Genomic DNA, 14,287 nt, shown 5'->3' on the forward strand with positions numbered 1-14,287 from the left:
GGAGGCTGAGGAAGGAAGATGGCAAGATGAAGCACAGCCTTAGCAACTTAGCAAGACATTGTCTCAAAGTGTGTGGGGAGGTTATGTAGCTCAGTGAGAAGGCCCTAGTTCAATCCCCAGTATTTAAAAAAGAAAACCTCAAAGGAAACTTCTTAGATGGCTCAACCAAGTCCATGCTAATGTGTGTACATTGCATCCCTTAGAGAAAGAACTAGAACCAAGGTACATGTCCCCTTGTAATGCACAAATGTTTTCTTTTTGACATTAAAGATATGATCGTCAAGAAATAAGAAAAAGCTTGCCTAAGCACAAATACAAATTGTAAGTATGTGCACAGAAAATATTCACTCTCTCTAAAAATCAAAGAAATGTAAATTAAATCTGTCTGTAAAATACAGTTTCATATCCACTATGGTAGTAAAGTTTTATTTAAAAATCTTTACCACTATAAGCAATGCATGATGAAGATGGCAGACATTTTGTTATTCTCAATTGGTATAAAGCTATTTTGCAAGAGCTATGAAGATATTCATATTTTTTGACTCAAATGTTTTAATGAACCTAAAATTCATCCAAAAAAGCAAAAACATAAAGACTTCAACTCAGCTGCTTACAAAAGAAAAAAAATTAATAATTTAATAATTAACAAATAAAACTTTTAAATAAATATCAACAAAGTAGATGATTGACTTGATTTTTTTGAGACAGGGTCATGCTGTTTAGTTCAGACTATCCGTGAACTCACTATGTAGCCCAAGCTGGTCTGAAACTTGCAGTAATCCTCCTGCCTCAGCCTCCCAAGTGCTGGGATTACAGGTATACACCACCACACCTACCTGATTTGACTTGATTTTTAAAATAACATAGAAATGTGGAAAATACATTTATGTAAGGTGAAAACAGGTTTCTAAGTAATATATATTGTAATTGCTAGAATATTAAAATGTTTTCAAGAATGAGGAAAGGAGCAAAAATGACAAGCATTACTTTAGTACAGGGGGTATGATGAATGAGTTTTTATTCTTTCATTCTAAAACTTCCCTTTAATGCCATCATTAGATTTTTTTTCATTAAATTTTTTGTATGAACTTTGACAAAGAAATCTTTCACAAAAGGGATGGATAAAGTGGTATTTGCAAATTAGCTCCTGAATATGTAAGGATATTCTTTTTAAACGGAAAAACATCTATTAACCTAATATCTTGCTTATTACACAGCATTTTGGAAATCAAAATTTTGTTTTTTTAAATTAGGTAAGAAAACATTTCTCTATTTTTAACAACGACATCTATAAGGTATAACTTACACAGTTTTTTCATTTAAAAAATCTAGGCAAGGTGGCACACACCTATAATCCCAACTCTCTGGGAGGCTGAGCCAGGAGGATTGCAAATTCAAGCCCAGCCCAAGCAATTTAGAGACCTTATCTCAAAAAAAGAAAAATTAAAATAAAAAAAGAGCTCAGGATGTGACTCAGTGTGACAGCCCTAGGTTCAATCCCTAGTACCACAAAAAAAAGGACAAATACTTTGAATACACAAAAAGTTAACAGTCTTTTAACACCATCTTACTTCTAAATGACTTTGTTCCAAAAGCCTTTTGATTATACTACCTCTAAGGATTAACCTGTGAAGTTACATATACACACTCACCATGCCCCGAACAACTATTACTTGGGAGGGTTATGAAGAAACAGTGTTCACTTAATCTGGATCACTCCTGACCGCTGGAAACCAGGCCTCCAAGAATTAAAGTAAGAAATAAGGATTAGGCCTCTGTGGCAGACATGGCAGTACCTGTGACTGGAAGAGGTATGCTAATACTCAACCTGTGAGATAGTTGTTAAGCAGCTTTTACCACCAGCTAGAATTTATTTAAATTGCAAAGATGAGGCAGTTCTTCAACTATCTGAAGGAGAAGAAAAACACATGACAGCAGCTGGGCTCAGCAATAAATGCTACATTTACCTTGTTAATTTCAAATTGGCTCACTGGGATACTACCATTTAGCACATTTTCTCTAATTTCTATTAACTTCTTCTGAATGTTTTCCACTATAGTGTCCCGGCTTTGATCAGAAAGAATCTGGCCAATGACAAAGCTGCAAAAAAAAAAAAAAGAGGGAGAGAGGGGTAGGGAAAAGGAGGGAGGAAGAGAAAAGGGGAAGGGGAGGGGGAAAGAGAATTTCAACATTATATTTTATTAACAAAGGAGAGAAAAGACAGGCGCCATTAATGATTAACATGTTGACAAAAACTATACTAAGAACTAATATGAGGGCTAATGTCCAAAAGGCAGTTATTATTTGTTTTTTTAATACTAACTGCACCAAAGGTTTACCAACTTTGGAATGTCAAGTTTGCTCTTAGAGACCATTTATTCATGTGCCAGCTAATGCTTTATACAAAATGTAGTTGAGAAAAATGTGTTCTACCGTATTTTTATGCAACGACAAAATTCAAAAGCAGTTACAGTCTACCCATAAGTTAAGTTAAAATCTTAGAAGACAAATATTTTACTTTTCTCATAAGGCACCAAGATACTGTATAATCTCTGGGATCATCAAGATATCACCTCCACCTGAGATGACCGTTAGCTAAGTGAGTGGAAATATAAAGCTCTTTATGTAATTGTAATGCTCAGTGTTCTCCAACCTTATGCTTTCCCTCAAAAATGTCATATTATTCTACTAAACTCAAAGGGAAGAGAAAGAGCAAAGGAAGCCAATATATTATCCATTTCAGAGAAAATGCAGAGCAAGAGTTTGACAGCTGCATTATAATGTCAGAAAAGAACCATGACAAAAACATTTGTATAGCTTTAATTACTAATACATTTCTAACTCAGAGAAATTTACTCCTATTATGATGCATCTTTTCTTAGAAAACACAAAGCTGAAGAGAACACTTTAATCGACAGTCTATGCAAAGTAGTTTCATCTTTGGGTACATTTGGGGGCAATGAAGCACGTCAAACTACATTTCATAAAAGGCTAACAGTGACCTATACTTAGATGATCAACTCTTCCTAATCAAGAGCAGTTTTGCAGAAGGAAAACTGCTCAATCTCCCAACCTGAAAGCAGTAGGAACATGGGAAAATAAGTAAAAAATGCTGATATTTAGCAAAATTAAAATGTCTTAAATCTAGCTTTAAAGAAAAAGTTGTTTTCAGAATTGATCCAGTTCACAAAATAAGGGTTTGAAAGATGGTACATAAAGTACCTAAAGGCCGGGTATTTAGCTCAGTGGTTCCATCACCTGCCTTCCAAGTGCAAGGTCCTGAGTTTGATCCCCGGTACCCCCCTCCCCCAAAAAAAGATTCATTTTAAATGGGTATTTTATACATTAATATGACCCTTAAAAAGTCTTGTCACAATCTTCAGTCTCAGATGAAAAGTTAGGGGGTTAATCATGACATTTATTATTTCTGAGGCATACATAATATCGAGAACTAGCTCTTAATCTGAAATTAGTAAAATTATCATTTACACACAAATGATATGGTGGAACAGTTTCACTTCATGGGTCACTTTGATCCTCTTTTTTTTTTTAATGGTACTGGGGATGGAACTCGGGTCCTTGTGCTTGTGGGGCAGGCAGAGGAACCACTGAGCTAAATCCTTGGCCCTTCACGGGTCACTTTGAATTCCAAAACATTTTAAGCCACAACATGGGGGAATCTTAACAACTATGTTCCTAAATAGGCTCTAAAAAGATCTAGAAGCACAAAACAAAACAAAACATTTTCTAATAGGAAAATTAAAACAAACCAACATCAATGAAACTAACTCTCTAAATGTGAAGGCTTATCCTCACAATGAGTTAAAACTTGTAAGATTTCTTACCTAGCAAATTTGGGTTTTTTTCTAACATTTAATCTAACTATAAAATTCCATCCCAAATAAGTACTGTTAATATGCAATAATAATCACAATGACAAATAAAATTTAACTTTTTGCTTGGCAGTCTCACAGGAATTCTCCACATCAACACTTAATATTTTTAAAAGACAAACAACAAAAGCAAAATGAAAGCTGAACTCACTTGCCAGTGTCTTTAGCAAGATCACACCAATCTCTTCTAACTATATCTAATCCTTTCAGCTCCTGTTTGGTAACATAATTCCCATCTGAAGTTGGTTCAACAACCAGAGCAGCATACTTCTTTTTCTTCAGCAGTAGCAGAGACTTGAAAACACCATCAATGTCTATTTCAAGCAGTTTGTATAACTTATTCACTTCACTTTTTACCTGTGAAAATTTCAAATATTAATGCTAGTTTCTCAAAAATCTAACATGGAGAAGATATTCCCAAGAATTAATCTAAAAAGAATTTGAAGTCATATAAGATTAGAACATGTTATATGTAACATTATGTTGAGTACAATGCAAAGATGTTGAAAAACAAAGGGACAAAAACAAGACATAAAAAATAAAGAGGTAAGGTGTGGTTTGGTAGTGTAATCCTAGCTACTTAGGAGGCTGAGGCAGGAAGATCACAAGTTTGAATCCAGAAACTCAGTGAAACCCTGTCTCAAAATAAAAATTAACTATTTTAAAAAGTAAGAGTTCTAGGTATACAGCTCAGTTTCAGTGTCCTTGCCTGGCACAGGGGTTCCATCCCTAGGACCACAAAAAACAAAGAGACAATACAGTCAGCCCCTGACTTATGAACGAGTTCCATTCTAAGAGAATGTTCATATACCGGATTGGTTCATAATCTGAGGAAGTTGAGTCTTATACAGTACACCTGTGAAAGTCCACAACGCAAATGTTTTTATGTTGGGGACTTACTGTAATATTTTATATCATCCTTCTCAAACAAAGGATAGGACTGGCTGAATTAATCCCCCAAAATAAAAGTAAATTATGAAAAATTATGAAAGCCTTGTGTAAATAAAAAATTCAATACCTGTGTACTTGCCTTTGAACTACTGACTTGAGTTAGTAATTATGAATTACTAATTATGAACTGCTATTAAGGGGTTAAAAATTATTATTTCTTTGTCGTTGTTGTTCTTGCAGTACTAGGAATTGAACCCAGGGTCTTCACACGGAGCTACATCCCCACCCCTTTTTTGAGACTAGGTTTCACGAAATTGCCCAGGTTGGGCTTCAACTTGTAGACCTCCTCCCTCAACCTCCCAGAGTATAGGGATTACACAGGTATGTGCTACTATGCCTGACTTACAAATGATTATTTCTAAATGTCTCCTTGCCCTTTCAAATATATTTTAAGTAGTCCTATAAAAACATAGAAATGTGTGTATGTATGTGATTGTGCAAATATGTAGGTATTTATCCATATCTATGTATAAAATACATTTGAAAACTACTGAACATGTATTTCCCTGAGAGCAACAATGTGACAGGTACAAAAGTGACCGCATCTTAAGTTACAACACTTAAGACTATTTTCACAGGAAAAATGTATCTATCACTTAAGCAAAAAATAAAAATAAAAAAAAATTACTTTGAATTTTACCCTTAAAACAGTGGGATTTAGCTCAGTGGCACCGCGCCTGCCTCACAAGCACGAGGTCCTGAGTTAAAAACCTAACAATGAAAATAGTTAAAAAAAAAAGAAGAGGAAGAGGAAGAGGAAAAAGAAGGAAAAGGAGAAGGAGAAGGAGAAGGAGAAGAAAAGAGAATGACGAATTCAAAGCTACACAGTTTATTTTTTTCAGAAGCATACACATGCACACACATAAATTTAGGGTGTTCACTGTTAAAAACAAAATTCACAAAATAGATAAAACAGACAATTTCATTAAACTATCTCACCTTGTTCCCCAACTTAAATACTTCTTCCAGATTGGTGCTATTGGTGTTTATCATAATTGAATCCGTATCTCCATAAATAACTTCAAGATTCATCTAATGAAAAGCCAAAATTACAAAAATTAACAACAAAAATAGTGACCATTATATGCAATGAAACTAAAGATTTTTCATACTAGAGAAATTACAGGTGCCACTGACTTTTCAAAAGTTCATGTTATTATCTGTATTGTCAGGGTGTATAATTAAAAATTATGCCCCTATAAACTAGAAACGCTAGACCACAAATTAAGAAAATCCCCCAAATCTTCTTAAAACAGAGTTAAATGGAAGAGAATTATGTCTAGTTTCAACAGAAACCAAATATGGAATTTAATAATGAGAAGGAGAATAAGAGGCTAGGAAATGAGGTCTATATTTATCCACTGTACCACATGCTTAGTGGTCATGGCAATTTAAGGAGCTGAAACATAATGGGTTTTAAAAATTCAGGGGGCACAAATCCGTATTAAATTCTTAACAGTTTCAAACAGTATTTAGTAGAATTTGAAGAGTGCCAAAAAAAATCAATCATAACAAACAACACTGGAGCACATACAGTATAAAGGCCTGGAAATAAACTCTAATTAGCACTGTTACTAATTTGCTTGAAACACTCACTCATAGGCTTCAAGCAGAGGCTAGATCATATCAGTGTTGGTACAAGAAAAAAGCTGTAATCCATTAGGAGGGATTATAAATGTAAACTAGACATCCTAAGAAGCAATTTTCAGTATGTTTGGGTTACAATTTTCCTTGAATAGAGAAATGTCACCAGGTATGATATTTAAGAGTTGTTATACAATGAAAATGCTCAGCATTACCTTCTGTACCATCTCTTTCGTATGCATCAAAATCTAAATGAAACAAAAGTCAAGATTAATACATTACACAAAGACATAAATATAAGCACAAAGAGAAGTAATTCTGTGATTTGCCATTTCTGTGTATCTTCAAAGCTCTTAAAGGTTTCCTAACAACTCTCAATAACAGTAATATCAACATAATACAAAAATAAGTTTGTCTCTATGCTAATTCTTAGCCAGAGGTCTGGAAGGAGATATATATCTGTATCTCTGTATACCTCCCTCACCCTGGTGTTGGAGATTAAATCCAGGGCTTTTGCACTAAGCTACATCCACAGCTCTTTTTGTATTTTTTTAAATTTTGAGACTGAGTCTCCCTAAGTTCCCTAGGATGGGCTCAAACTTGCCTTAGCCTATCATAGTACTGGGATTCAGGCATGCACCATCATATCTGGCTCTATGTATCTTTAATGAACACACATAATAAAATATTCTTTTATAATATGGCAAAAAGGCAAACTTGCTGTTATTACTAATATTTAAATAGAATTGCATGGCTAAAAATAGCTTAATTGCATTTCAAATCTGGCAATTCTTAGCTATTGTATTTAGATTATACATATATACATTTTTTTCCTCCACTATATTGCCTAGAGTTAGCAAAGTGACCAGCTAAAAGGTGGCACTCAACAGTTGGCTAGTGAAGGCAAATATATGGCTAAAAACTGTAGATGAGTCTGTCCCTGGGCCCATATGGCTACAGACCAGAGATAGGTTACAATGTACACGTAGATAAAAAGATATAAATTATCTTGGGCCAGATCAGAAGGAACACATATGATACAGTGGGGGGGGGGAGAATAGAGGAGAGAGAGATTTTAAAACATATGTGTTAGATACTGTGCTAAGAGGATGCACTTCATGAATTTTTCTCATCTTCAAAAGATCCTTAAAAATGCAGCTACTATTAGCACCCCCATTTGTTAGATGCCAAAAGACAAAGCCATTAGTTTGTCCCAGTAAGGGCAGAACAAGGACATAACCCCAGGCTGACTCCAGGGCCTTTGGTGATGCCACGCTACGGTCTCTCTACTATCACCCATCTTTCAAAGCATCGGTCTAAACAGAAGTCACTTTTCCAGTGGGCAAAATAAAGATTTACTTCATTTATATTCTTGTCTCCCACTTCAATAGCTGGCCTTGACTACTAAGCTCAAGCCTCAGGGTATCATTTCTGTCTTTTGTGTCCTCCCTATTATGCAAACTTTGTATGAGGAGCATCTTTACATCTATCCATTGTTTTCCATCTTTATTGCCCACTCCCCTTTCTTACCATCTCCTGATTTTGCCCTTCCCCTGCCCTGGGGTGGGTGAATGGTGGTAAATTCTGATTAAGCCAAGTCAGTGATTTTACCATTGGCTGCACAGTGGTATCACCTGGTTATCTTTAAAAAACTAAAAACAATAACCAACCCAACACCTTTCTGTAAAGCTCTCTAAGTGATTTTACTTGCAAGCTGGGTTGAAGAAGGCTAGCCTATGATAGTCATGGTAATCATGGTAATTCCATTCTAGAAACAGTGATAAATTTAGACATGTGCATGCCACAACACAATCCTGGACAATCAAAGGTAAAGAAAATTCCTCTAGGAAAATTTTGTGAAATCATTCCTGATGAGAAGTGGGAAGAAAAACTGTCTTTTAGACAGGGCTGCCTGGGGCAGTGGCAACCATCACTGTGTAAGAGCCATGTGTGAAGGTACAAGAGTACACAATGAGAAGGGCAGGCCACTGGCAGAAAGCATCTGACTCCAAGGCCATGTTGTCACTGAATGTTAACCAACTAACACCTCTAAAGCAACGTCCTAACTGATTAGTTTTCATCAAGCTGCACTGAATCATTACCAACCTTTGAAATGTTTTCAATGTCTTTTCAATGCCTACTAAAAAAAGGTCCAATTCTGCGACTGCATCTAAATCACTACTCTACCTGCATAGCCTCTTATTCCCTTACAGAGCCCCTTTTGCCAGGCAGGGTAAGTCCTCCAACAGTTACCACATACAAACTCATCTTTTCATGCCTTTGCTCAGTGTGGCCCCTACCTGGCATTTCTTCATTAGTCCTCTTCCTGTGCCTGCATTTTACAAACCTCAGTTCAAATCCTTCTTTCATAAAGCCTGAACTGACTGGCCCAACCCAAAGTGATCTCTCTCCTCTGATCTGTGCTTACTCTGTTCTAGCAAATTAATAACACCATATTATTACTTGATGGTCTGTTGCCCTCCCCTCAACTAGACCACAAGCTTCTGGAGGTAAGTAAGAATGCGTGGTTTGTGCCTAAGTGCAGACTATACGTAAAACAGGCTCTCAAAAAACTGTTGTGCCAATTGACTGATAAGCCCCAGAGTAATACCAATTGCTGTTCTACTAGACACTACAACTCAGTTAACTTATTTTTAAAAATTCACTCTCCTCCACTTCATCTTTACTTTCTAACATTTAAATTACAGGGAAATGCATTGTGGGAGAATACCTGACAATTCCTTTGGGAAAAGGGCAATAATGAGATCAACCCAAGTCAAGTTAATCATAATGAGGACAGAACTATTTATCAAGAGTTCTCTCCACCCTTTGCCCTTCCACCTGGCACAGCTTAGATTTCATCATCACAATGGACGACTTCATAAGGTAACAGTTATCTACTAAGTAAAATACTTCAGGAACAACCTGTCAAACTTTCACTACAACTCTGCATATTTAGTAACCAACTCCTTCCACTCCTTTCACAACGTGTACCAAACCTATTAAGTCATCCCTGAGTGCACCTTCAATGTGAACTGGCAACTTTCACCTTTCAGATCCATCATCCACCTCCACTCTAACCTGCCACTTCCAACTCACAACCATCTCCCCGCACAATCTGAGGGCTGCTACCAAAATAATTTTCCCTCTGGTGACAGAAGTCTTTTCGTAAATTTTTTTTCTTAATAGACACAAATGGCAAATATAGACTGTTGCAACTTCTTTTCTCACTTAATACTTTCGTCTTAGAGACTATTCAAACCCATACATAAAGAGCTGTTTTATTTTTTAATGATTGTATAATATTTCATTACATGAAAAGATCACATTTAACTAATGCTCTATTAATGAACATATAGGTTGTTTCTAATCTTTAAAACTACACTTTAACAAATAATCCTTATATACATGTAATGTGCAAATCTGCTGGTAATAGGATAAATTCTTATATGTGGAACTAGTGGGTCAAAAGTTATGTTTAAAAATTTTTTTATAAATATAGCCCAACAGCTCTCTTGATAGGTTGCATTGATTGCTATGGGTAGTTTTAATCACCATCTTTTATAGTGAACTGCACTAGGAGCTGGTGGCAATGCTGTCTCAGGTTTAGGGTCCTCAACCCCAACTTGTCAACTGGAAGTAGCAGGGTGAGACCACCCATAACCAGGCTAACCTCTGACTTCTCATGCTTCTTCCCTCAGCAATTCTACAGGGGAGAACTACAGAGCTCTCTTCAGTCCAATGCTTACTCGTGTGCTGATGAGCAGGACCACACCAAAGCTACTCCCAGGCCCAGCCTTCAATTCAAACTGCTCCCTGGGATGGACTCAGCTACTGGATACTCAGTGGACCATTAAATTCTTAGTATCAAACAGAGGGCCTGGTACATGGGAGCTATTAATAAATATTTGTAGAATGCCGAATGAATGATCCTAAAGAGTAGACAGGATCATAAGCCCCCATTTGACAGATGAGGAAAATTAGGCTCTGAGATTTTGCCCCAAGTAACAGAGCTAGTCAAGAGCTGCACCTTATATTCATTTTCTTTTCATTATGTCCTACTACATTAAGAAACTCAACCTACATGAATATTCTACAAGCCAATAGTCAAAAATATATACATATAGATATTTTCCTCATTGCAGAAATGCATTTTTAAAAATAGTCATGGGTACCTAGAAAGGTCTACTGGACACAAGGCACAGTGATTACAAGATGACCGTTTATAAAGTCACTTCGATGTGACAAGCCCAGTATTAAAGCTACCCATTCTGACAGAAAATCATTTTATAAGTGCCAACAGCTAGAAAACAGGGGTATAAAGCCTTGCTAAATTCATTAATAAGGCAGTCTGCAGTTATCTGATTTCACAGCAACACCTGCATATTTATCTACTCATTACCAATTGGATGATGGAATTTTTTCAAGCACATTTCAAAAATCTGCCAACTTCAAGTGTAAAAAAATAAACTTTGTGGTTAATTTTTCCCTTAACAAAGTACAGCTGTTGAGAATAATTGTTCAAGATCTTACCCTGTAATGTCAACTGCAGCAGAACAAAGAGTATTTAATTAGCAAATCTATCCAGTAATTCAACACCTATTATATAAAATGCCTTCGTGATTTTATTCAGGATAATTTGCTAAGAGGGTTATTACTGACATTCAGATGGAATTTAAAATTCCTACGCAAGTCGAGTCATAATAGCAGTAATGATCTCCCCAATCAGGAGATTCGGTGTCACACAAGGCTCTCTTGCAATGCAGCAGCCGATTTCCTGACTTCTTAATTCCTGGGCTCAGCTCAGTGAGAGCCCTTCATGCCGATATTTCAGTCAGCAATACATCTTTAATGGGACTCTATTAAAATAACTAGAACAAAAATGACTTTTTTTTTGGTTAAAAAGAATGACAGCACTGCCATCATATCAATCATTGCAGGCTTTGCAGAACAGTGCCGTTAGGGGAAAAGAGGAGGGGGAAACAGCAAAGGAGTAGGGGGTGGGGAGAGCAATAATTAAAATAATATGAAAAGATATTTTAACCCCAATCTGAGCCTCTGAAGGCTGGATAGGGGTGGTGGAAACTAGAAAAAAACTGTTAATGTACCTCAAAAAATTGTTTTTCTTAAGAAAATAATTTGTTCAGGAATATGTCCACAATATGTAGTCTACTGAGCAGAAAGCATGTTTGTTGTGCCAAGATTAACAACAGCAACCTAAGACCTTTACTACTGAGATATATATTTATAGGTTCTCCTAACACGTCCAGGATGACACCTGGGTCTTTGTATTTTGTTAAGCAGAATGCTATTGTCTTACAATGCATTGGAAGGTTGTGAAATGTTTTTAGATGCTGTTAGAGACTAATACAGTGTTTATCAATGCTATGCACAAGAGAGAAAACACAGGCTTTCCACAGTAAAACAAAGCAAAACAGAGAAAAACCAAAAAAACAAAAACAAAAAACCCCCACAAGTTTTAAGGCCCTACTCTAAAAACATCTATCTACTATAGTAACCCCTACTAAGGAACTCACTTTGGTGCATGATTCAGATATTAAGCACAATGAAAATCCTACAAGTTAAGAAAATGTTGAGTAAGGTCAAATTCTACAAAAATAATACATAAACAGAATGACAACTGAAATCTCAATGGTTTTAGGATTCTTCCATTGCTGATGACATAATTAGAAATAAACTGGAAATTTTAAAAAATACATTAGCATAATAGGGATAGTAAAATGAAAAGTTTTGAAGGATAGGGAAGAGAAAAGGACAAGAAATACAAATATTATGATAGTTGGTAATGCAACTATTATGTAAGTGTTCCCCATTCCAAATTTCAGCAGTTTCCCAACAGGACTGTTTTACTTCTCCATTTGATGAACATTTCTTCCATCCTTATTATATTAGATTGCCTTTTTCCTATTCTGTTATTCTTAATTCTTACATATATATTCTCTCTATAAGATGTTAAAGAAATAAGAGCTGTGGATTTAATAAGCACCCCACTTCCTGTCTCCACCACTTAACACTTATGATACTGGGTCACCTACTGATGTCTTTAAACCTTAGTTTTACCTTGTCTAAAATTGGGGTGATACTACCACCTAGTTCCCTGAACTGGTTAGGAATAAAAAGAACTGTTTTCCAAAGATGAAACATGACAAGAATATTATTTGTTTGTTTGTTTTAAAGTCAGCGCTCTAAAATCTGAGTACTGGTTTAAACTGCCAATTATTAGCTAAAGGATTTGGGATCAAGCTGGTTTCCCTCTAATTCTCAGTATTTTCATTTATAATATAAAGAAGTTGAGATTTCTCTCAGATCAAAAAATCTAGAATTCAAGTTTAATGTGTAGAAATGTCTGTATTTGGTTGTTCCATCTTTCAACCACATTCAGTTCTTTAGTATTAGGGAAAGGGGGCATTAATATATCCAACAAGAGAAATTAACATTGTAAGGCAGTATTTCCATATTCTAGGTTGCCTTTGAAGGGTGTGTGATTGTAAAATAATTAGAAATATGTTAGTGCTCACAAGTTGTCTACATATCGCTTTATGCATTTAGTATAAGTGGTTAAGTGTATTTACAGTACATAGAAACTTCAATACTTTTCTGTTAAGAACTCTTTTCCACCCCAAGGGAGTGTGTGTGTGTGTGCGTGTGTGTGTGTGTATATCAGGGTTTCTCAACCTTGGCACTATTAACATTTTCAGTCAGTAATTCTTTGTCATAGAGAGTTACCCTGTGTCTATTTAAAGAAGTTTAGCAGCATCCCTGCCTCTAGCCATGAGACTTCAGTAATGTACGAGTACATACACAAGCTCGGGCTTATGCTGCCCACTGCCCACTCAACTGTCTCTAGATACAGCCAAATGTTTCCTGAGGACAAAATGGCCCTGGCTGAGAATCACTGATGCGTCTTAACTCCTCTCTTGCTCTAGGCTCCTATTCAACATTGTAAGGCAGTATTTCCATATTCTAGGTTGCCTTTGAAGGGTGTGTGATTGTAAAATAATTAGAAATATGTTAGTGCTCACAAGTTGTCTACATATCGCTTTATGCATTTAGTATAATATTCATAAACACACACACACACACACACACACACACACACACTTATCTCTTTATTGGTTGTTTCTCTGGAAAACCTAACACAAGCTACCTGAGTTCAAAGTCTAACAGCACTGCTTATAAGCTGTGTGACCTCAGGCAAACAATACCACCTCTCTAAGCATCCAATTCCTGAATTGTAAAATGAAGATAATAAATGAAGCTTCCTTATACTAGGGCTACTATGATTAAATGTAAATAAACATAAATACACGCAGACTTGTACACTCTCTGAGAAAAAAGTACTCAATAACCATTATGTTATTATTCCATATCTACTTATTTGTTAAAGAACTTCAGAATGTCAAAAAAGTCTTCTCTGGTATCCCCAACCCAATATTTATGAATATGCTGGCCCTCTGTGCCCACCAAAGTACCCTGTACATATCACAATGTACCACTTTGTTACAGAAGGTAAGGTTAAGAGAGTATAAAGCAATTACAGGCAGAGATCATATCATAGTAATTAAATCTAATACAATCCCTGGCACATAGCAATAATTCAGCAAGTTGTCTCTTAGGATGTAGTAAAAGAAGGAAAACCCTCAGTGGTCCAGCTTGAAAGAACAAAGCCACTATCAATCAAAAACTACATCCCCACAAGAAGACCCTAAAGTTAGTTACAAAAGGCTGCAATTAAACCCCCACACTGTACACATTTAAATGCTGGCTCTCTCCATACAAGAAATAAAAAGTAAATCAGTTTTAATCCCACATTTAAACACAATGTATTTTATATAAAC

General features: G+C 35.9%; 1 protein-coding gene across 4 annotated transcripts in view; it reads right to left on the reverse strand.

Annotated features, from left to right (window-relative positions):
* Positions 1-14,287, reverse strand: part of Pola1 (DNA polymerase alpha 1, catalytic subunit) — a 303,336-nt gene that overhangs the window by 177,355 nt on the left and 111,694 nt on the right. For all 4 annotated transcript variants that reach the window (XM_004872235.3, XM_004872234.3, XM_087193611.1 and 1 more), the window contains exons 27-30: positions 6,644-6,676; positions 5,784-5,876; positions 4,045-4,250; positions 1,968-2,100 (exon numbers count right to left, since the gene is read on the reverse strand). In XM_004872235.3, the coding sequence (XP_004872292.2) occupies positions 1,968-2,100; positions 4,045-4,250; positions 5,784-5,876; positions 6,644-6,676 (465 nt within the window). The remainder of the gene's footprint in view (positions 1-1,967; positions 2,101-4,044; positions 4,251-5,783; positions 5,877-6,643; positions 6,677-14,287) is intronic.

The sequence above is a fragment of the Heterocephalus glaber genome, unplaced genomic scaffold (assembly GCF_053883595.1).
Source record: "Heterocephalus glaber isolate CG9 unplaced genomic scaffold, H.glaber_assembly_v1.0 deba00001594, whole genome shotgun sequence".
NCBI lineage: Eukaryota > Metazoa > Chordata > Mammalia > Rodentia > Bathyergidae > Heterocephalus > Heterocephalus glaber.